The sequence below is a fragment of the Scyliorhinus canicula genome, chromosome 13 (assembly GCF_902713615.1).
Source record: "Scyliorhinus canicula chromosome 13, sScyCan1.1, whole genome shotgun sequence".
NCBI classification, from domain to species: domain Eukaryota; kingdom Metazoa; phylum Chordata; class Chondrichthyes; order Carcharhiniformes; family Scyliorhinidae; genus Scyliorhinus; species Scyliorhinus canicula.
The window spans coordinates 157,169,635-157,194,263 of NC_052158.1; the positions used below are offsets into that span (position 1 = coordinate 157,169,635).

The 24,629-nt window shown below is 49.8% G+C and overlaps 1 protein-coding gene and 1 non-coding gene across 2 annotated transcripts in view; one reads left to right on the forward strand and one right to left on the reverse strand.

Annotated features, from left to right (window-relative positions):
- The window catches only part of LOC119976763 (traf2 and NCK-interacting protein kinase-like), a 259,294-nt gene that overhangs the window by 26,650 nt on the left and 208,015 nt on the right, over positions 1-24,629 (forward strand). Inside the window, exon 2 of the mRNA XM_038817506.1 lies at positions 5,830-5,895. Coding sequence (XP_038673434.1) covers positions 5,830-5,895 — 66 coding nt within the window. The remainder of the gene's footprint in view (positions 1-5,829; positions 5,896-24,629) is intronic.
- trnag-gcc lies at positions 2,739-2,809 on the reverse strand. The gene has a single exon. It is a non-coding gene; the product is annotated as a tRNA-Gly (tRNA).

A 24,629-nucleotide genomic window follows, 5' to 3' on the forward strand; every position in this document is an offset into this window, starting at 1 on the left:
GGTAACAAGTTAGGACATCAGAGAAGCAGAGACATTTAAGGAGATATTTCATATCCCTTAACGAAGAAGCCATGAAAAGGATGCACGATGCACTATCTATGGCTAAGTAAGTTGAGGATGGTATCAAATTGAAAGCAAAGTACAGTGCTGCAAGGACTAGTGACCCCCTGGAAAATGTTAGAAACCAACAAAGGATGACCAAAAAATAATAGAGAATGAGAGAAAATAATCAAGAAATGTAAGAGTTTCTACTAGTATATAAAAAGGAAAAGAAAATGGTGAAGAATGAGGTATTTTTGTATCTGGCTTCAGGGTAGAAGACACAAAGCATCCCAAAGACAATAGAAAAGGAGGAGGCATGAGGGAGGGAGGGAGGAAATTATAACCATTATCACTGGAAGAAAAGTATGAGGAAAACTAATGCAATGGAAAATTGAGTCGCCCCGACCTGTTGTGCCTGTGTCGTAAAGGAAGTGCCAACTGAGACAGTAAATGCATTCGTCAAACCTCTTCAAACTTCCTCAGATTCTGGAAAGGATGGACGTGGAAAGCAAGAAACCACAGGCTTGTTAGCGTAACACCTACCATTCGGGAAAATGATAGAATCAATTATGAAGAAGATAGTGGAGGGCGGCATGTGAGACAGTAGATCGCACTGGGACTGCGGCGCTGAGGATCCGGGTTCGAATCCCGGCCCTGGGTCACTGTCCGTGTGGAGTTTGCACATTCTCCCCGTGCCTGCGCGGGTCTCACCCCCACAACCCAAAAATGTGCGGGTTTGGTGGATTGGCCACGCTTAATTGCCCCTTAATTGGAAAAAGAAGTAATTGGGTACTCTAAATTTATATAAATAAAAATGAAGAAGATAGTAGCAGGATATTTAGGCAGAGTCAGCATGATTTCGTGGAAGGGAAATTATGTTTGACCGATTTAATCGATTTTGTAAGAAGCGGAGGGGATAAAGCGGAACTGGTTGATGCACTGAATTTGGATTTCCAAAAGGCATTCGATAAGGTGCTACACAAACGGTTAATGTACAAGATGAGAGCGAGCATCTGTTATTGGGCATGCTATGTGAGCATGGACACAGGATTGGTTAAAGAACAAGGAACAGAGAGTGGCTATATACTGGAGTGCCACAGTGTTCAGCACAGGGCTTCTATTATTGAATGATCTGGGTGAAGGATCACTCTAACTAGGCGCACCCCTCCACCCTAACCCTACAGTCCCACGCATTGATCATGGCCAATCCACCTTACCTGCTCCTCTTTTGGTCTCCTTAACTAAGAAAGGATGTACTTACCACAGAGGGAGTGCAGCAAAGATTCACCTGGCTGGTTCCTGAGTCGACTGGGCCTGGATTCAGCGGAATTTAGAAGAATAAGAGGGGATCTCATCGAAACGTATAAAATTCTGACGGTGCCAGACAGACTGGATACAGGGATGTTGTTTCCCTCTGGATGGGGGGGGGGGGGGGGGGGGGACGACGACATCTGGAACAAGAGGTCACAGTCCCAGGATATGGGGGAGACTAGTTAGGACTGAGCTGGGGAGAAATTTCTTCACTCAGAAGGTGGTGAAGGGGCTCTTTGGGGGCGATTGGCATTTGGCATGCTGTCGATTTATTTTTGCTTTTCAGTGCTGCGCCATTTGAGAAGTTCTCACATTCAACAACCATCTGCAATAAGGACAAATGTGTTGAGACATCTCTGGGCTCCTCACAGCACCGGTTATCAAATGAATTTTGACACAGCTACTTTTAGAACAAATTAGGGCAGGTAATGAAAAGCTTGCCCCAAGAGGTCGGTTTGAAGTGATTTTCCTAAAGGAATGGAGAAGTTTAGATTCCATAGAATCAGTACAGTGCAGAAGGAGGCCATTCAGCCTATCGAATCTGCACCGACCCTCGGAAAGAGCGCCTCACCCAGAGCCAATCCCTGCCCTACCCCCGCAACACCACCTAACCTGCACATCTTTGGACTGTGGGAGGAAACCGGAGCACCCGGAGGAAACCCACGCAGACACGGGGAGAACGTGCAAACTCCACACACAGTCCCCAAGATGGAACAGAATCTGGTGCTGTGAGGCAGCTGTGCTAACCACTGTGCCAGCGTGCCGTTCCTAAGGAGGCAGTTCCAAGGCTTGTGGTCTGAATTTGTGCTCGCCAATCACAGTGATTTTAAACCGAGATCGGCAATAGGCCAAATAGGGAGAACTCAGATCTCAGAAGGTTGGAGGACCGGAGGAGGTTACCGAGGTTGGGAGGAGTGGATTGTTATGAGCAGAGGGTTGGGAATTCTAAGATCCAGGTGTCTCCGGATTGGGAGCAAATGTAGTTCAGCGAGCACAGGGTGTGCCGAGTGAATGAGTTGTGGCCCTTGTCCTAACTCGCACCAGAGTTGTGAGGAGAGCTGGGAGAGAAGAAGTACGAGGCCAGATTGAGCGGCTGCTTTCTGTGCTGAGTAAAGATTTGACACATTTGCTTTTTAACAATGCTGTGAGGGGGCACTCACACTTTGCTGTGACTCTGAACTTGGATTGTAACCAGCAGGCGTGGGATTCTTTTTTGTGAGATTCATTCCTAAGAGACAGGATTAATCGGAGTGTCCAGGAATTAATGATTCATTTCCTGCACACTGCTGTGAGGGTCCCAGAAACACAAATCAGCCAGGCATGCAAACCTACCTCTATGACTGAATTTCTGGCCATCTGTCCTAACTTGAAACACCGGCTGGCCTTGCATTGGCCGGGAATCGAACCCGGGCCTCCCACATGGCAGGCGGGAAATCGACCTCTGAACCACCAATGCAAACCACCCATCTGTCCTAACATGTCCTTGTGTTGCTTGGATAGTAGACCTTGTTTGATAACACACCTGGGCAACGCTATGGGATATTTCATTACATTATAAATGATATATAAATGCAAGTCCTTGTTGTCATTTGTGTTCCCTAGATTTGGAAGCAGGAATAGCCAGTGACAAGGTGTGCAAGCTAGAAAAAGACCTGGCTGGACTGTGATGACCAGTGCAGTCAAATAGCCCACACCCCATTGGGTGAGGGCAAAAAAGATGGGAAAAATTGGCTGGTTAAGCAAAGGGATAAAGAGCTGGCTTTTAAAGCAGGCCAAGGCAGGCCAGCAGCACGGTTCAATTCCCGTACCAGCCTCCCCGAACAGGCACCGGAATGTGGCGACTCGGGGCTTTTCACAGTAACTTCATTTGAAGCCTACTTGTGACAATAAGGAATTTTCATTTCATTTCAAGTGCTATCAGATCAGGAAGGGGGAAGCCTAGATTGGGGGGGGGGGGGGGGGGGGGGATCCTGACTATGTATAAAACCAACTCTCATGTACAGAGTCAATGCAGGGAAACATTGATTTTCTTGCCAAATTTTTATTCAAGAAATCTGTTTCCCTTTTGAAGCGTGGGAAGAGGGAAGAGGTAATTGGGAGTGCGAGACCGAAATCTCAGGGCTTCATCTCCATTCTTCACCTTGACTCTCACTGAGTTCACTGGTGTCTGTGTAGAAATGAGTTCAGGGCAGCGTGAGGTTCTGTTCTTCAGCAAAGCGTTTGAGTGAATTTAAAAAGCACTTCCTGTGTTGAAGGGGGAAACGTATCTAGCTGTAGCTGAGGGGGAGGAGGAGGAACTGAGTGTGCAGGAGAGAGAGAGCTGCTGTCCCCTTTTTCAATCAGGCCAGAGGTGTGGGGGGCAATATCAGGAGCCGGCTGAAAGACTAAATCAAATCAACAGTTGGATTTAGCACGTAACGGATAGTTTTTTTTTACAATGGAAGCAAGGTCTCCTTTACTTGGAAAAAGCTTTTGCAAAATGAGGCACTGGAAATATTTTTGTTTTTAAAAAAGCAACGTTGAACGAATAGTCACATTCTGAAGCCGTTCTGCCCCCTCCATTCTCTTCTGTCCCCTCCCTTGCTCGTTAACAAATATAACATAAAATAAAAACGGATATTGCTCGTTAGACTCTGCTAGCGTCTGTGGAGAGAAACAAAGTTAGCATTTTGAGTCTGTCGGAGGAGAGAGGTTGTGGACATGAGCTTTCCTGAAAACTGGTTACACTCCCTCGAGTTTGCACATCTGACCGATGATCTAATCGAGGTGTTTAAAGCGGTTAAAGAATTTGACGGAACAGATGGCAGGAGAGCCCAGAACACGGGGGCATAATCTTACAATAAGGCTGTGCCAATGAGAACTGCTGAAAATGTGGAAAACTTTACCAAAGCAGGTTAATGGTATCTACCGCCGTAGCCTATTCTATCACTCAATTAGCGGCAGTTAATGGTCACCCTCTTCCTAGAAAGCTGGGTGGAGAAGTTGCGGAGACATCAGCTGGTACCTTTAAGAAATGGGTGTTTATAAATGGGTGTGTATCGCCCTGGAGAGGGTGAACTCCTCTTCATGTGCGAGGCTTAGCCTCATCCAGTTTAAGGTGCTGCACCGGGCCCACATGTCGGGTCTAGGATGAGTAGGTTCTTTGGGGGCGAAGACAGGTGTGTCAGGTGTTCGGGGAGTCCAGCGAACCACGCCCATATGTTCTGGGCATGCCCGGCACTGGAGGAGTTCTGGAAGGGGGTGGTGAGGACGGTGTTGAGGGTGGTGGGATCCAGGGTCAAGCCAGGCTGGGGACTCGCGATGTTTGGGGTTGGGGTGGAGCCGGGAGTGCAGGAGGCGAAAGAGGCCGATGTTTTGGCCTTTGCGTCCCTAGTAGCCCGGCGGAGGATCTTGCTGCAGTGGAAAGATGCGAGACCTCCGAGCGTGGAGACCTGGATCAATGACATGGCGGGATTCATTAAGCTGGAGAGGGTCATGTTCGCTCTGAGGGGGTCTGTACAAGGGTTCTTTAGGAGGTGGCAGCCTTTCCTCGACTTTCTGGCTCAACGATAAGGAACTAGGTCAGCAGCAGCAGCAACACGGGGGGGGGGGGAAGGAGGGGAGTCTCAGGGGGGTATTGTTTACGTTAATTTGCTTATTGTTAATTAATTTTGTTGTTTATTGGGCTTGGGGGGGGTGGGGGGGGGTTTGTTATGTGCGTTGTTACGGGTGCCGGGGGGGGGGGGGGGGTTTATTATTGTTATTGCTATTATTGTTCTGTTGATATTTATTTTTCAAAAATTCCAATAAAAATTATTTACAATAAATCAATGGGTGTGTATATAAATATCTGTAGTGAGAGTACCTTTTAAGAAATGAGTGTTTACTACTGCAGTGATGTCAGAGAGTGGGTGGAGCTGGGCTGTCTGTCAGCTTTTTACTTTCGCTTTAGGCTGTTTGCTGCAGGGTGTGTTTTAGTTTTGTTTTCAGAGCTGGGTAGCTGCAGTCACAGCCAGAAAGTGTATGAATCTCTCTCTGTAATTTAAAGACTGTAAATCGATCCTGGTGATTTAAAACTAATAACAATAATAACTTTAACCTGATGTGCTTCGGGTAAAAGGTGTTTTAAGTCTTATGGATGTTAAAAGGAAAGCTTAAAGGATTACTTAGTGTTGTATTCTTTGGGGGTTGTATTTGAATTAATGGTTGCTAAGATGTTCCCTGTATGTTTTAAAAAGGTTAACTTGAGTTCACGGAATAAACATTGTTTTGCTTTAAAAAATACTTTTCCATTTCTGCTGTACCACACCTGTAGAGTGGGCTGTGTGCTCCCCATACCACAATCTAGTAAAAGTTGTGGATCTGGTGAACTCCATGATACACTTTGGGGTTCTCTAATCCCTGGCCTGTAACAGGGGTCCACTATTTTATTGTGATTATTGTCTAAGTAAGTTGCCTTCATCGACATGTTGTAACACTTTCTTTTTCTGTTTGCAGGATCCTGCTGGTATTTTTGAGTTGGTGGAACTTGTTGGCAATGGCACCTATGGGCAGGTTTACAAGGTAAATGCCGCTCAATCTTATCTGGCTTTTCAGTAAAAGTTGTTGCTGTTGACAGATTGTAAAAGTTCAATGACCCAGAGTTATGCTCTGGGGTCCCAGGTTCAAATCCCATCACTGCAGATGGCTGAAATTTGAATTCGATAAAGATCTGGAATGAAAAGTCGAATGATGAGCAGGGTAATCTGCTTCTCTATATGTCCTTTAGGAAAGGAAATCTACCGGCCTTACCTGGTCTGACCTACATGTGACTCCAGACCCACAGCAATGTAGTTGTCTCTTAACTGCCCTCTCAAGGGGCAATTAGGGATGGACAATAAATGCTGACACAGCCTGCACGTCCCATGACCATTTCTGGAGCCAACTGAAGAGAAGGCTATGCTGGACCTGGTTTTGTTCAACGAGATGGGATACATTGATTTACCATAGAATTTACAGAGCAGATGATCAATGATGATCTCACAGTGAAGGGATCCCTAGGTAGCGGTGACCATAATATGATTGAATTTTGCCTTCAGTTTGAGGGAGAGAGGCGTGGGTTTGAGGCAATGGTTTTAAACTTGGATAAGCGCATGAAAGCTGAGCTGGCGAAAGTGAATTGGCAAATGAGGTTAAGGGGTAGGTCAATAGCCATTCAGTGGCAAACATTGAACTGGATATTTCAGAATGTGTACCGTCTACAAGATGCACTGTAGCAGCTTGCCAAGGCTCCTTCGACAGAACCTTCCAAACCTCTGACCTCGACCACCTGGAAGGACAAGGGCAGCAGATACCCGGGAACCCCACCACCTGTTGGTTCCCCTCCAAGTCACTCACTGCCCTGACTTGGAAATATATTGGCCGTTCCTTCGTTGTCGTTGAAATGGCCGAGCAAGAGCAATTTAGGGAAGGACAACAAATATTGGCTGAGCCAGTGACCCCCACTCCCATGAAAGAATAAAAAAGATACATAATTTACAAATAAATAACAAAGCCCGTGGTTGTTAGGGAAATGGAGGAATCAGTCCCTAACATTAAACCAGTATTATCAGATGAGCTGATGGAGACGGGCCAGACCTTGGAGGGGGTTGGAAAGCAGGATGAGAATTTAAATGCTGATGGTTTTTGGATGAGTGCCGAGGTCGGGGGGTGGGGGTGGCTGTTGTTGAGACACTCTCCCTTCTCCTGAAAGGCATGCTGTGCTATTTTAACTCTTGGGCCTTGTTTACATCTCATTGGTCATCTTCCCCCAGCAGCGAAGCCTGAGGGAGGGGTTGGGATCTCCCTATTCTTCCTCTATCCTCTGGGATTGATACGTTCCTTTGCTTGGTTTGTTGGTTTGGGTTGATTGGGCTGAGGTGGGGGTGTTGTGGGGAGTGAGGGGAGATGGAGGGTTGTGGTATTTGGTATGGGATCTAACAGAGAAGTTTGTGGCAGGTTTTACTGGGTGTTTCCCACCTGCTCTGTCAGCGAGTTCTCCGCGGTTATTGAACACTGAGGGCACGATTTAATGAAATGGAAATAAAGTCGCATAGGGAGCGTGTCTAGCCGTGTGTTTCCGGAGCTCGCAGTGCCGAGGAACACCCCACTATTTAACATAGCCCGGTTAGACAGGAGGCCTCAGCGGAGATCGTGTGGCCGATGCCACACACAACCTGTTTTCTGTACTGAGGAGCACCACTCACGAACACCTCGGCCGAGTGAGAGATTGGGACGCATTTAAATAGAGCTCCTGAGGCAACACCTGATCGCCCCCACCCCCCCCCCCCCCCCAAACTCTGAAGGTACCAGCCTGGCAGTGCCAGGGTGCCACCCTGCCCAGAGGGCAAGCACCAGGGGGCCTCCGATCCCCCATGAGCACCCGTTCTGCCTGGTCCCCGTTTCATGGAGACCAGGACTGAACGGCGCTCACGTCTCCAAGATGACAGGGATAGATCCCAATGCTTCAGGAAACTACAGATTACCTGGGCAGCACGGTAGCACAGTGGTTAGCACTGTTGCTGCACCGCTCCAGGGTCCCCCCCGCCCCCGGTGCCGATCCCACACCCGCAGCAAAACGAAAGCAGGAAGTCTGAAACTGGGCTGCTCTCAACGAACTCCAGAGCCGAGCGGAATGTCTCGGCACTTAAGATGGCGACTGCCTAGCAGCAGTCAGCAGCCGTCCCAATCACAATAGACACGCTCTCGGACGCCTTGGCCAAAGATTTGAGTAAACATTTTGAGAAGCAGTGGATGCTGAAAACGGACCCATTATGTAAGCGGGGAGACGAGGTGCTGGACCCGTTCCGGGCCGAACTTTGACGAAGCCGCTGGAACTGTAAAAAAAAAACACTGAAGCGTATCGAGGAGGCGGTTAAGAGAGACGAGAACGTGCTTGCATCGCTTGAGGCCGAGGTCGCAGTGCTGGCTGATGAAAAGGGTGAAATCGAAGGCCCACGACCTGGGAAATCAGTCACGGAGGCAGAACCTCCGAGTTTCCCCCCCCACGCCCCCGCTCGATAGGGCCCATTGGATGCTTCCGAGGAGGCCGTGACTGAGTGAACCACCTTGTACGTTGATCATTCAGTCTCATAGCTTCCGAGATAAGGCAAAGGTCCTGGAGAGGGTCAAGGAGCACCACGACGTGAAATGAGAAGGAAGCACTATACGAATGTATCGAGATCTAGCGGCCGGACTCTAACAAGGTGAAGGCAATGCTCTATGAGAAGGGCGTTCATTTCAGAATAGTGTACCCGTCGAAGCTGTGGGTCACCCACGAGGCCAAGGATTCTTTCTTTGAGACACCTGAAGACGTGGAAGACCTTATCAACAAACATGGACTGGGGTCCAATTGAACGAGAGGTGCTGCGTGGAGGATCACTTTTTTTCCTTTTCCAAAGTTTCCTGTAAAAGCTGTGGGCTGAATGGGTTGGTGGGTTTTACTGGATGTGGTTCTCGATAATCATTGTTGAAGTTTATTTTCTCTCGTTGAATGAAGGAGCAGTGGAGGAATTTCTAAGTTGCATGGCTGAAGGATCTCAAACTATTTCTCAGAAGAGAAGAGATGATCTCCCTGTTGGGCAATGATCTTGTCCGTTTCATTGTCCTGATGGGAGCTATCTCGCTGGTGATGTATAACACTGGCAAACGGGAGTGAGGTGGGGGGGGTGGAGCTGCAGCTGTAAAACCAGCACTAACTGGTTTGGCGTTCTTCGTATCGCGACAGCAGGAAAGGAGAGTAGGGACGAGCTGGAGGCCCTGTTGGACTCTGAGGGTGATTGAGTTGGTGCAGACAAACAATGTTCTGGGACCGGATGGGTATCTCATTGAATTTTTACAGGCAATTCTCAGACCAGTAAGTACCAGTAGTGGTAGATATGTCAATGACGCTTTAGCTCGAGGTTACCTGTCAGATATGCTTGCACAGGACTCCAATCTCCCGTATTCTAACGAAAGATGGACCTCCCAGTTTATGGTTCTTGCAGGTATATTTTACTGCTAATTGTGGATGCCATGGTGTTGGCTCTGCGGTTAGAGATGTGCCCCGAATATAGTGGTAAAAGGGCCAGTCAGGATTTGTGAAAGGAACGGGACAGCTGTCATCGAATATATTGCGGGTTCTGAACATTGTCCTTTTGCCTTCCTCTGCCCCCGAAGTTATTATAGCTTTGGGTGCAGAGAAAGCATTCAACAGAGTGGAGTGGGCGTACCCCATTAATGTACCGGGCAGAACTTTATTTCTGCTGTACAAGAACTCAATGGCTAGCTTTTGACGTAGTGGATGGCACGGTAGCACAGTGGTTAGCGCTGTTGCTTCACAGCTCCAGGGTCCCCGGTTCGATTCCCAGCTTGGGTCGCTGTCTGTGCGGAGTCTGCACGTTCTCCCCATGTCTGCGTGGGTTTCCTCCGGGTGCTCCGGTTTCCTCCCACAAGTCCTGAAAGACGTGCGTGTTAGGTAATTCTGGCCATTCTGAATTTTCCCTCTGTGTACCCGAACAGGTGCCAGAATGTGGCGACTAGGGGCTTTTCACAGTAACTTCTTTGCAGTATTAATGTAAGCCTACTTGTGACACTTTTCTAGATCATCATTATTATTATATTATTGTACCAATGCGACAAGATCGGGATACTTTCCTCTGAGCGGGGGTACCAGAGATGCCCATTGTCTCTGCTCCTCTTCACTCTGACAATGGCACTGAGGGCTTCTGGGGGTGCAGGGGGATTGATCCGGGGGGGGGGGGGGGGAGCGTGTTGCTTTATGCTGATGACCTGCTCCTGTATGTCACGGATCCAGTCTCCTCTATAAACAATATTATGAGACTGCTGACGGGTTTTGGCTCCTTCCTGGGATGTACGTTAAACCTGGGGAAACGCGACTACCTTCCAGTTAATCCCCCCCAGGGAGTGGAGCCAATCTGGAGGTTTACCTTTCTGCCAGCCAGAGGTAGCTTCCGTTATCTGGGCATCCAGGTGATATATGATTGGCATAGGCTTCATAAGGTAAACTTCAAAAGTTTGTTAGATAAGTTGAGACTTGATCTGCAGAGATGGAGTAGTCTCCTGTTATCTCTGGCAGGCAGAGTTTACACCTTCATACCTTTCTCGCTAAATTGTTCTTTGCCAGAGTGAATAATTTATTGGATTCTTTTATCTGGGCGGGTAGGGTGCCGAGAATTCACAGGGTGTACCCCCAGAGGGGGCCGACACGGGGAAGGGGTGTGGTCCAGCACTGTCCAACTTCCTCATGTATTATTGGCTGGCCAACGCGGAGAAGGTGTTGGGGTGGTACAGAGGATTGGACACCTACCTGTGGGGGAGGATTGAGGCAAGTCCGTCCAAAGGGTCGAACCTCTGGGCCTGAGTAATGGAACCAGTCCCATTCTCTCCAGCCAGATATACCTCCAACCCAATGGTGATCTCCACCTTTAAGATATAGAGGCAGCTTAGACAACATTACAAGCTGAGGGCCGTGTCATTGTTGGTTCCTACAAATGGTAACCATTTGTCTCCACCATCGGGTTTGGATTCAACTTTTAAGGCATAGGGAGGGAAGGGGCTAGACTGCTTCAGAGACTGGTTTATAGATGGACGGCTCGCCAGTTGGGAGGAATTCTCAGCGAAATTCGGATCATCAGGGTCACACCTATTCTGATAGTTTCAGCTGCGTGACATAGCCCGCGGAGTTTGCCCTGCGTCCCCCTGGTGCCTCGGTCTCTCCTGTTGGAGGAAATCCTGTGATTGGCAGGAACTGGAGGGGGGAGGTTTCTAATACCCCTGGGCGCACCATCTCCTCTGTCCCTTCATCGGGTGATGGTGAAATGGGACTCCTCTGAGATGAAGATGTGTGGATTGTGGCCCTTGATGGCTGGTTTAGCACACTGGGCTAAATCGCTGGCTTTGAAAGCAGACCAAGGCAGGCCAGCAGCACGGTTCAATTCCCATACCAGCCTCCCCGAATCAGGCGCCGGAATGTGGCAACTAGGGGATTTTCACAGTAGCTTCATTTGAAGCCGACTTGTGACCATAAGCGATTTTCATTTCAATTCATTTTAATTTTCTGTCGGGTAAATCCTACCTTATCCTGCTCCTGGCTCAGCCTGTTCCAACTTGTAGCCTTTGTTTTGTGTTTTTCTGTATCTCTGATTGCTTGTGTTGTTAATATGACAATTCTACCACGTTTGAACAATTTTCATATTTGCTGTGTTGTTGTAGTTCCTAAAGCATATGAAATCTTTACTAAAATGTTATTTAAAAAAATTGTTTTCATCACTGGGGAGCTGAACCCCGAGATCGGGCCGCCATTTTGAAAGGGTTCCCTGATCTCTAAGTTTGTGGGACGCTCACCCCTCCATTCATGGGCAATATCATCTGCCCGTCACCCCGCCACCCTCAATCTCCGAGAGGCCCCTTCCCACCTGCCCTGCACCCTCCAACCCCCCCCCCCCCCCGCCCCCCGTATACTCCTTTCATGGGCATGCATGACCCTTGGCAGTGCCACCCTGGTGCCCAGGCACCCTTGCAAATCCACCCTGGCACCCTTTCAGTGCAATTGCTGGCATGGGAGTGCCAAGGTGCCAGTTGGGCAGTGCCAAGGTGTCCACTTTCCAGGGGTAGGGCCACGGTGCCCTATCCCAGACTACCAGGGCCTCCGATGGCATGGAAGACCCCTGGGTGCCGTTTCGCCTGGTCCGCGTTTGTGTGGACCTGTACTGAATGGCGCCTGGCTGGGGACTCCCTGGAGATACCATCAGATGCCAGGAGGCTGGTAGATCGTGGGCAAGTAGGCCTTAGTAGGTTTAAGGCCTGCTTACGCGAGCGCAGCTTGGTCGCACCAAGTGAGGCCGGGTTCCTGACCTCGACACCTCGCGGGACTTGGGTAGAACCCACAAGGCGTAATGGGTGACGGGAAGCCCGTGGGGGGGCTTCACCCAGCATCTACTGGCCGCGTCGCGCTCCCATTCGAGTGTGACACAGCCGGTAGCTCTCACCCTTGGTGTCAGTGATGGGAGGTTGTGCAGTTACGTTGTTGAGAAACTCCATTTGAAAAAGTGTAAGCCAATGAAGTGAAGCCAGGTCTTCGGGGCTGTGACTTTAATTCATGATTGGAAACGGTGGGTGTCTGCGCTGGAATTACGTTTGACAGCTGACTGGTCATTACTGATGTGCTGATATTGGAAAGCGCAAAGGCTGTAGCTTTGAACAGTAACTAAATTACAGTTGGTGCTGGTCGCAATCTCCCTGGAGCGAACGGGAGGATCTGGACCCTCAAAGCAGGGATGGGAAAGTTAACATCGCAAACTCTGATACCATTCTCCGAAATTGAACTGGAGCCCAAGTGGTTGCAGTGTTACAACCTGCCTTGTTAAAAATGGTTATTGGTTTTGCTGTGTGGTCCAAGGGCCTTCTCCTCATCAAACCAACTTGTGTTGCAACAAGGCTCCATTTTACAAATGAGCAGCTCTAATCAATGTCCTTTGTAAGCGATAAAGGATTTGAATTTCTATAGTGTGTTTTCCAAAACTCGTGTCCCGTGAACTTCATAGCCACAGGAGTACATTTCCTGCTCTCGGCACTGTTGTAATGTAAGAGAACCAGCAGTGGGATAATAACCAGCCATATGCTTTGAGGTGTTGGCTGAGAGTTTAATACTGACACAAGGTGAAGGGGTAATACTATGGGCGCGATGCAGTGGGCACGCTGCACCCACGAGGCAGAGTGTCCGATGAAAGCTGTGAGACCCCGCTCCCGGGATCCACCTGGCTGGCGACGCCCCGTCAGATCCAACACGGTCACAAGACGCTGGGAGGGATTTGCATCGCATTGTGGGCGGGACCACATTTTGGCAAATCTGCATATTAAAGTCTCCCTTTAATGTGCAGATTCCTCTGGTACCTGAGGTTTTCGGATTTGCCCTGTTGAGTACTGGTCTCCACAAATAGGGAGCAGACGGAATGACACTCGTGGGAGTCTCCCAGGGGATTGGAGGCCCCCAGCTGGGTGCCAGCATGGCATTGCCAAGGTGGCAGGTTTCGTAGATCGGGACACCGTTTAAAAATGGTGCCTCGATCTCGGTACACTGGGGAGCTCCGGCGAGCGGCGTTCCTCCCTGTGCACAATGGGACTATGTGCGGTCTCAGCCATGTGTTCCCCGCTGAGCTTCCTAACTAACGCGACTGCCGTTTTATAGCGTTGTGTTTCTCGGAGCTGCGAGCCCATGGAAACACGCGGTGAAACGCGCTCGCTATGGGATTATGGCATGATTTTGAAGTGCTCCATTGTCCTGACCAATATTTACCTCTCAGCAAACATCATTGATACGGTCATTATGATATTACTGTTTGTGGGAGCTGGCTGTGCAGATTGGTTGCATCATTTTTTTACATTACAACTGTCATGACATTTATTTTTTTAAAAGCTTCATTTGACCCAGATAAGATTTTGTCTGTAAGTTATTGACAGGAAATGGTGGGTTACCTCAGGTTGAAGTCAATGTGGTTTAGGTTCATCTAACTGTGCTGAAGGCTGCGTGTGGAGTTTGATGTCTCTGAGTTTACACAGTATTGCATGAAAATCACTCAGCACAGTACTGTAGGGACGGGTCTGGGATCTGGGGACAGTGTGACAAATATTTTAACCTCTATTATTCCCATTTCTCCCAACAATGCAAGTGACAGACCCGTCCTCACCAGTACTGTCACCCAGTGTTATACAGTGACAGACCCATCCCCACCAGTACTGTACCCCAGTGTTATACAGTGACAGACCCATCCCCACCAGTACTGTACCCCAGTGTTATACAGTGACAGACCCATTCCCACCAGTACTGTACCCCAGTGTTACACAGTGACAGACCCATCTCCACCAGTACTGTACCCCAGTGTTATACAGTGACAGACCCGTCCCCACCAGTACTGTACCCCAGTGTTATACAGTGACAGACCCGTCCCCACCAGTACTGTACCCCAGTGTTATACAGTGATACACCCGCCTCCACCAGTACTGTACCCCAGTGTTATACAGTGACAGACCCGTCCCCACCAGTACTGTACCCCAGTGTTATACAGTGACAGACCTGTCCCCACCAGTACTGTACCCCAGTGTTATACAGTGACAGACCCATCCCAACCAGTACTGTGCCCCAGTGTTATACAGTGACAGACCCGTCCCCACCAGTGCTGTACCCCAGTGTTATACAGTGACAGACCCATCCCCACCAGTACTGTGCCCCAGTGTTATACAGTGACAGACCCGTCCCCACCAGTACTGTACCCCAGTGTTATACACTGACAGACCTGCCCCACCAGTACTGTACCCCAGTGTTATACAGTGATACACCTGCCCCCACCAGTACTGTACCCCAGTGTTATACAGTGACAGACCTGTCCCCACCAGTACTGTACCCCAGTGTTATATAGTGACAGACCCATCCCCACCAGTACTGTGCCCCAGTGTTATACAGTGACAGACCTGTCCCCACCAGTACTGTACCCCAGTGTTATATAGTGACAGACCCATCCCCACCAGTACTATGCCCCAGTGTTATACAGTGACAGACCCGTCCCCACCAGTGCTGTACCCCAGTGTTATACAGTGACAGACCCATCCCCACCAGTACTGTGCCCCAGTGTTATACAGTGACAGACCCATCCCCACCAGTACTGTACCCCAGTGTTATACAGTGACAGACCCGCCCCCACCAGTACTGTACCCCAGTGTTATACAGTGACAGACCCGTCCCCACCAGTACTGTACCCCAGTGTTATACAGTCGCAGACCTGTCCCCACCAGTACTGTACCCCAGTGTTATACAGTGACAGACCCGTCCCCACCAGTACTGTACCCCAGTGTTATACAGTCGCAGACCTGTCCCCACCAGTACTGTACCCCAGTGTTATACAGTGACAGACCCGTCCCCACCAGTACTGTACCCCAGTGTTATACAGTCGCAGACCTGTCCCCACCAGTACTGTACCCCAGTGTTATACAGTGACAGACCCGTCCCCACCAGTACTGTACTGCAGTGTTATACAGTGACAGACCCTTCACCACCAATACCGTACCCCAGTGTTATACAGAGACAGACCCGTCCCCACCAGTACTGTACCCCAGTGTTATACAGTGACAGACCTGTCCCCACCAGTACTGTATCCCAGTGTTATACAGTGACAGGCCCGTCCCCACCAGTACTGTACCCCAGTGTTATATAGAGACAGACCCGTCCCCACCAGTACTGTACCCCAGTGTTATACAGAGACAGACCCGTCCCCACCAGTACTGTACCCCAGTGTTATACAGTGACAGACCCGTCCCCACCAGTACTGTACCCCAGTGTTATACAGAGACAGACCCGTCCCCACCAGTACTGTACCCCAGTGTTATACAGTGACAGACCCGTCCCCACCAGTACTGTACCCCAGTGTTATACAGTGACAGACCCGCCCCCACCAGTACTGTACCCCAGTGTTATACAGTGACAGACCCATCCCCACCAGTACTGTACCCCAGTGTTACACAGTGCAGACCCATCCCCACCAGTACTGTACCCCAGTGTTATACTGTGACAGACCCATCCCCACCAGTACAGTACCCCAGTGTTATACAGTGACAGACCCAGCCCCACCAGTACTGTACCCCAGTGTTACACAGTGACAGACCCGTCCCCACCAGTACTGTAACTCAGTGTTATACAGTGACAGACCTGTCCCCACCAGTACTGTACCCCAGTGTTATACAGTGACAGACCTGTCCCCACCAGTACTGTACCCCAGTGTTATACAGTGACAGACCCATCCCCACCAGTACTGTACCCCAGTGTTACACAGTGCAGACCCATCCCCACCAGTACTGTACCCCAGTGTTATACTGTGACAGACCCATCCCCACCAGTACAGTACCCCAGTGTTATACAGTGACAGACCCAGCCCCACCAGTACTGTACCCCAGTGTTACACAGTGACAGACCCGTCCCCACCAGTACTGTACCTCAGTGTTATACAGTGACAGACCTGTCCCCACCAGTACTGTACCCCAGTGTTATACAGTGACAGACCTGTCCCCACCAGTACTGTACCCCAGTGTTATACAGTGACAGACCCGTCCCCACCAGTACTGTACCCCAGTGTTATACAGTGACAGACCTGTCCCCACCAGTACTGTACCCCAGTGTTATACAGTGACAGACCTGTCCCCACCAGTACTGTACCCCAGTGTTATACAGTGACAGACCTGTCCCCACCAGTACTGTACCCCAGTGTTATACAGTGACAGACCTGTCCCCACCAGTACTGTACCCCAGTGTTATACAGTGACAGACCCGCCCCCACCAGTAGTGTACCCCAGTGTTATACAGTGACAGACCCATCCCCACCAGTACTGTATCCCAGTGTTATACAGTGACAGACCCGTCCTCACCAGTACTGTACCCCAGTGTTATACAGTCACAGACCTGTCCCCAGTGTTATATTCTCTGTAGGTGCAATCCAAATTCTTTAATTCGACCTCATTGTGTTTGTGTTGCATCTTAATTTAAAAGTTCTTGCCCCACCTACAAGAAACCAGGTGCAATTAGCGAGAATAATTATAGTAATTCTTTTTTATTGGGCTGTGTGTTGTGAACATTGTTCCTGTGGGCGGGCCATGTTTTTCCAAACTCTTGGCTGGAACAGTGATGGTTTCGTCCTCCATGATCGACCCAACCACCCACCCACCCAATCATACAGCTGGTTTCTTTCCCCAGATGGCTGATGTTTTTTAGAAATGACTGAGCTTTGAGAAAATAATAAAAGATGCCCTGTTGGGTTCGTTTGCAGGATTTTCCTGGTGCTCACTCTCTAATATTTGACGATTTTGGGATAGTTGAGTAGGTTTGAAGATGCCAAGACCCAGCATAGCTGAGCTTGCGTCTTGACCAAAGATGGACATGGGGAGCAATGTCCCAGGGCCTTTGATCGCAGCAGCAACCGGTCAATCTGGGGAATCCCAATTGTTACATCAGTTGGTTCTGATCGTTTCAGTGAAGTCTTTTTGAATGGTTTGAACGAGAAAGGAGGAAGTGTCTCGTTCTAGTTTCTGCCCTTTTGCCGCAGCCATTTCCCTTTATTGGAGGTAAACACTAGTCCGGGCTGTTGGCTGCACAGCAGACCACGATGGGGAAATCCCTCGCCCAGCTCTGTCCTCAGGAAAAAGCCTCCAGGACCTGATTCACACACACAGTCAGAAAGAGGCATAAACAGACACAGGAGATGGGCACAGTTGACAGACTGATCGGGAAGAGCCACAACACACACAGCAAGAGACAGACGCACCCGCGTACACTCTCGAAAGACGTTGGCACACGTTTACTGTCATTTTTGTTTAAAGTTGCAACAGAATGTGCGGGATTGCAGTGTGGGTGTGAGGTACATGTTGGTTAATTTGTTTCTGTTGTTACTATTCTGAGCCATGGTGTAAACTATATCTGGCATTGCAGGAAAGCTGTGAAGGAACTTGACTGTCTGCTTCAATTTGATGTTTTCTTTTGCCCGTCCCACCTCCCAAGCTCTGTTATTACTAGCCTGTGCTCCCACGGGACACACCTAGCCTATTGGAACCCATGTCAGAAACATAAAAACATAGAAACTAGAATCAAGGGCGGGTGGGGCATTTGGCCCCTAGAACTTGTTGCACCATTCGATACGACCATGGCTGATCCTCGATTCAATGCCATATTCCCGCTTTCTCCCATTCCCCTTGATGCCATTAAAATGATCTACTTCTTTCTTGAATACATTCAGTGACTTGGCCTCCACAGCCTTCCGTGCTAGAGTATTTTTACAGGTTCACTACCCTGTGAGTGAGATGTTTCCTCATCTCAGTCCTGAATGGTCTATCTCCCTAGCCTGAGACTGTCCCCTGGCTCGAGGTTCCCAACCAGGGAAAACATCCTCCCTGTATCTAGTCTGCCTCGCCCTGTTAGAATTTTATGCCTCTCAATCAGATCTCCTCTCATTGTTCTAAACTCTAGTGAATATCGGCTCATTGATCCGATCTCCCCTCATGGGGCAGTCCCACCAACCCGGGTATCAGTGCTGTTAACCTCCGCTGCACTCCCTCTATGGCAAGTATATCCTTTCTTAGGTAGGGAGACCAAAACTGCTCCAGTGTGGTCTCAACAAGGCCCTGTATAACTGAACTGATACGACCCTACTTTGAACTGAAGCCTATTTGGACCAGGGGTGAAAGACCACCATCGCTAATTATAGCCCTGGATTCCGGTGAAGACCACTGGGATGCTGGTCAGGAATGAGAACCGACTCCAATTCATTGGGGAGGGGGTTTGACAGAAAATTCAGTACCTCCCCCCCCCCCCCCCCCCCCCCACCGCCCTCACCAAACCCTTCGGAAAGTTTAGAAGCTTGAATGGTTCAGAGATCATAGAACGTGATTGAAATCGTTATTCTTCCCCCATCGCTAAATTCTGTCCTCGACCCCTCCTTACTCCACCTCCACTCACGAGCAAAAGGTTTGGCGGGGGGGGGGGGGGAGAAACATCACCAACAACTTTAATCTCTGTTTTGTATGAATTTGCAATTGGAACCTGCCCAAGAGGGACAGATTGAGTTGAATAAATCTTGATCCAGTTGCAACATGCATTCATTTATTGCCTTTGTTAGTCTGTTCTTGTCACATTGTTCCCCGGCTGACATAAGTCTCATTAAATCGGGTTGCTGGTTTTGGGAGCGTCTATGGGAGGGGAGGGTTGGGAAATGGGGAGAAAGCAATATTTCAGCCTTTCCGAACTCCAGACTGAGGATACAATCAAGGTTGAATGCTGTTGGAAGCCATTTGCGTATCAGTCGAATTTCTGCCGACCATTTCAATACTGTCCTGACCAGCCTCTCACCTTTCACCCTCCAGAACATTGATCTAATCCAAAACTCCTCTGCCCCAATCTTAACTCCCATGGAATCCTTTTCATTTGTTACCCCTGTGCTTGCCCCTAGTCCAACAATGCCTTGATTATTACCATTTTCAACATCCTTGTTTTCTAATCCCTCCCTGTCTCTAATTTCTTTCATTCCCACAACCCTCTGATTGGCACCTCTCCAATTGAGGGACGAAATTCTCCGACCCCCCCGCAGGGTCGGAGAATCGCCCGGGGCCGGCGTAAATCCCGCCCGCGCCGTGGCCGGGATTCGCCGCCACCTGGGAATTGGCGGGGGCGGGAATCGCCGCGCCGATCGGCGGGCCTCCCGCGGCGATTCTCCGGCCCGCGATGGGCTGAAGTCCCTCCGCTGAGAGGCCAATCCCGCCGACGTGGTTTCAACCACCTCTGGTGGCGGCGGGATTGGCGGCGCGAGAGGGCCCCCGGGGGGGTGCCCCCACGTTGGCCTGGCCCGCGATCGGGGACCCACCGATCGCGGGCGGGCCAGTGCCGTGGGGGCACTCTTTCTTTTCTTCCGCCGCCGCCACGGCCTCCACCATGGCTGAGGCGGACGAGACCCCCTCCACCGTGCATGTGCCGGTGGTGACGTCAGTGGCTGCTGACGCACCGGCGCATGCGTGAACCGGCGAAGGCCTTTCGGCCAGCCCCGATGCTGGGCGGCGGGTGTCAAGGCCTTTGGCGCCGGTTTTGGCGCCAGTCGGCGTGGTGCCAACCACTCCGGCGCGGGCCTAGCCCCCAAAGGTGCAGAGAATTCCGCACCTTTAGGGAGGCCCGACGCCGGAGTGGTTGGAGCCATTCCGCTACGCCGGGAACCCCGGCCCCGCCGGGTAGGGGAGGATCCCGGCTCTGATCTCCGAAACATTCCCGAATCCCATCGTTTCACCATTGGCGGCCGTGCCTTCATCCAGCCGGGCCCTATGCTTTAGAATAACCTCTCCACCCCTCTCTCCTCCATTACATAGCTCCTTCAAAATTTACCTCTTTCATCAGACTATCGAACCCTCCTTTGGTTTGATCTCGCTATTTTCTGTTTTTCAAAATTGCCTTGGGATATTTTCCTTTGTTAATACGTGTTGTTCTTGTTTGCGAATGTTTCATGGACAGATTTGCTGACTGACTCGAGACTTCTCACTGGCTCACACAGCAAGTGAATTGGCCGAATTTCAGGAATTATTTTTCAATGATCGCTGTAAAACATTTGGAGCAATTTCTGTTGCTTTCTCTCCCTGTGTCTGTCATAATATACATCCAGGTATATAATGGTGTGCAGACAGGCAGTGATTGACACACAGGATGACCAGTAAGCACACAGAACACAGCAGCCAATCACCAGACAGGACACGACCACTTTAAAGCCACGGGCACCAGGTTTCCCGCTCTCTCGGGATCCAGCCTCTGAGGCAGTCAGAGCTCGTGAGCAGCAGCCAGTGCAAACACCATGTGGTAGTCGATTAGTCTGGTCAGGCTAGCCTCAGGTCTCCAGTCAAGTCAGCATAGTGTCAACCCACAGTTAAGCATGTAATATAGTTAGATGTTAAATAAAATCGTGTTGCATCTCATCAAGTGTTGGAAGCCTGTCTCTCTCTACACTGCTTCAAACGCAGTCCACATAGACCCAGTTTACCCAACACATCACTGTCCGATCACTACACCAATTGCCCACTCCTGTTTTCCTGAGGGTGTGGAATGCTTTCTGCATCTGGTAGTGCTCCACCTCCCACCCAAACTGCTGTTCTTCTTGCTCGTTCCTTGGCAGCAATGTTGTGGTGTCTAGTCAACCCTGAGAGGCACGGGAAAGGCCTCTGACCCTGTCCTTCTCTGAGGCACGTGCGGTTTTGAATTGTCTGCACATGCCAGTCAAAGGTCGCTAAGTCCATGAACATCCGTTGCGGTTGAGATGGACTGGCACATCACAGGCCTTGGAGCAAATCTCAGGCCTTCTTTTGTTGTTTCCCTCGGTTCAGCTTTCCCTCGATGACCTCTCACAGGAGCTGCAGATCAATGAGAATAACAACCTGTTACTGGAGAACATTAGTTCAAATGCCACCTTAGCATCGAGAGACTTTGGGTTAGTTTAAAATGTCAGTGAAAGTTACCAGGCAACTGGATTGTTACAAATATCCAACCCTAATACTGATGGAAATCCCTGTCTGGGCCTATATGTGATTCCAATTCCACGGCAACCTGTCCGCCTCTCTCTCAACACTCATGGGGGAGTTCCGATGGAAAACCGAGGCAGGATGGACGATTTTGATTTTCCAATGGCTGCTGGAGATGCAGAAGTAACGTCAGTGCCATGTTTATGGCATGTCGCTTTAACCTGTAGCCGGTTCCTACCTGTAATAAGTGGTTAGCAATGTTACTTCAAATCGCCAGGGTCCCAGATTCGATTCCCCGCCGGGTCACTGTGCGGAGTCTGCACGTTCTCCCCGTGCCCGTGTGGGTTTCCTCCGGGTGCTCCGGTTTCCACTCTCAGGTCCCGAAAGACGTGCTTGTTGGGTGAATTGGACATTCTGAATTCTCCCTCAGTGTACCTGAACAGGCGCCGGAATGTGGCGACTAGGGGCTTTTCACAGTAACTTCATTGCAAAGAACAAAGAAAAGTACAGCACAGGAACAGGCCCTTCGGCCCTCCAAGCCATGCTGCCCGTCTAAACTAAAATCTTCTACACTTCCAAGATCCATCTCCCTCCGTTGCAGAGTTAATATACGCCTACATGTGACAATAAAAGATTATTATTACATGTCTGCCATGAATGCTCACTAGTTTAAAATATTTTTTTCGTTGCGTCCTACCTTTTTGATCAGCAAGGGGTTGAAAGGTTATTGGGGGTAGGTGGAACATGGGGTTGTTGTTACAGCCAGATCAGCCACGATCTTATTGAATGATGGGGCAGCATCGAGGGGCTGAGTGGCCTGCTCATCATTCATATTTTCCTCTGAGTACACCTAAGTACAACACTGGACATCCAATAAAGAGTAAATGCAGAAACGCAACATTGATGGGACATTATTCCCCCCCCCCCCATGCCCCCGACAATAAAGCGACATGAGCCAGTACACTTAGCTCTCTGACTAGGCTAATTTCAACAATTAACAAGAGTTGTACGTGAATAAAGTGCAACCAAGTTCATGTGAAATATTTACAAGTGAAAACTGGAGAATACCCAGTGTCCCCTTTGTGCTGATCAGTAACGGTATTGGTCAGGGAGGGTTTGGTTGTATTGCCGAGTCTCTGTTTGCCTGGGAGGGTCTTGTATCGCCCAGCTGTACCTGCTGCATTGTCAACGGCAAACGGACTTCATCATTGATAGGTAAGGACATAAATGGTTACAGAACCAAGGTAAATAGCTGGAGTTAACGTACTGATTGGCCATGATCTGACTGAGTCGTTGAACTGGCTGGCGGGGCTGAAGAATCATAGAATTTACAGTGCAGAAGGAGGCCATTTGGCCCATCGAGTCTGCACTGGCTCTTGGAAAGAGCACCCTACTCAAGCCCACGTCTCCACCCTATCCCAATAACCCCACCCAACCTATTTTTTGGACACTAAGGGCAATTTATCACGGCCAGTCCACCTAACCTGCACATCTTTGGACTGTGGGAGGAAACCGGAGCACCCGGAGGAAACCCACGCAGACACGGGGAGAACGTGCAGACTCCGCACAGTGACCCAAGCCGGGAATTGAACCCGGGACCCTGGAGCTGTGAAGCCACTGAGCTAACCACTTTGCTACTGTGCTGCCCCCTAATCAATGTTCTAATGTCGGTTTCCTCTGAATAACTGGTGATTGTGGGCTGAGCTGGGAATACCTGGTGTTCAGATATTAGTGTTGAGGACAAGATCCGACAAGGATTCTGGCCTGGAGCTGAGTCGGCATTCCGAACAAGATTGGTAAAAGGTTTGCTATTTCTAAACGTGCCTTAAAGAAAGGCCATAACTTTGTAATGAGTGTCTACATTTCCCAGCAGTGTTTGCTCATTTGAAGGAGGTACCGTGTTCTCGGAAGTGTTTGAAAACAGTTTTCCCCGTTGTGAGGTGCAGGACAATGACGTCGCCGGCTTCTAATGGAACTGTGCTTGTTGCAACAAGGCTCGGCCATTCAGCCCCTCAAGCCTGTTTGCCCCATCCCATTGAATGAGATTGTGGCTCGGATTGAACACGCACTGCTGTTTGACATTGTCCACCTTCCACCTCTTCCTGGGATATTCCTGGGTGCGAGCATTTCCCAGCTTTGTTCCCCGGTTTTTGCCGGGTTCACTGGCCTCCGCGGATAGGCAGGAGAAGGAGCTGTGGGCAGACTGAGGGTGGGCAGGGGTGGTGGTGGAGTAGTGAGGGTGAGAAGGGGTGGCAGTGGTGTAGCGGGCATGAGGGGTGGAGGAAACTGCTGGGAATCCAAACCCGGAGATGGATTTTCAGAATTGCTGAGGGTGGGGGGTTGGAAGCTTAAACTGGCCATTCGGCCCAGCCAGTTAATGCTGGCATATATGCTCCACCCAAGACACCTGCCTGCCCCACCCCCCACCTCCTTCCTCATCAAAACTGAGGAAAGAAATCTCCTGCATGTTCATCCTATTGTCTCCTAAAAATATAGTTTATTCATAAAATTTGAAGTAGATGAGAATTCAATGTGTACATGCTGAGCGTCCTTATACTATCATGCGAGGGCCTTGGACAGTGGCCTTTCACCATTGTGCATCTATGGTGTCTGCCCCAAGCTTCGGTATGTTTCTCAGCACCTCGTCCTGGGCCTGATGTCAATGGACTGGTCAGCTGAGCCGAAAAGTGACGAATGGAATTTAACCTGGAGAAATGTGCGGCGATGCATCTGAGGTGGTGGGTGTTCCCAGATCCCAGAAGGTAGCAGCATAGGTCGGTAATCTGGTTAAACTATCAAATGGAATCATTGCCTTTATTATCATAGATTATCATAGAATTTACAGTGCAGAAGGAAGCCACTCGGCCCATCGAGTCTGCACCGGCTCTTGGAAAGAGCACCCTACCCGAGGTTAACACCTCCACCCTATCCCCATAACCCAGTAACCCCACCCAACACTAAGGGCAATTTTGGACACTAAGGCGCAATTTAACATGGCCAATCTACCTAAACTGCACATCTTTGGACTGTGGGAGGAAACCGGAGCACCCGGAGGAAACCCACGCAGACACGGGGAGGATGTGCAGACTCCGCACAGACAGTGACCCAAGCCGGGAATCAAACCTGGGACCCTGGAGCTGTGAAGCAGTTGTGCTATCCACAATGCTACCGTGCTGCCCTTATTAGCAAAGGTATGGAATATAAGAGCAGGGAGGTTGTGATTAGTTGTGTTCAGCTCTGGACACCTCTTACAGAAA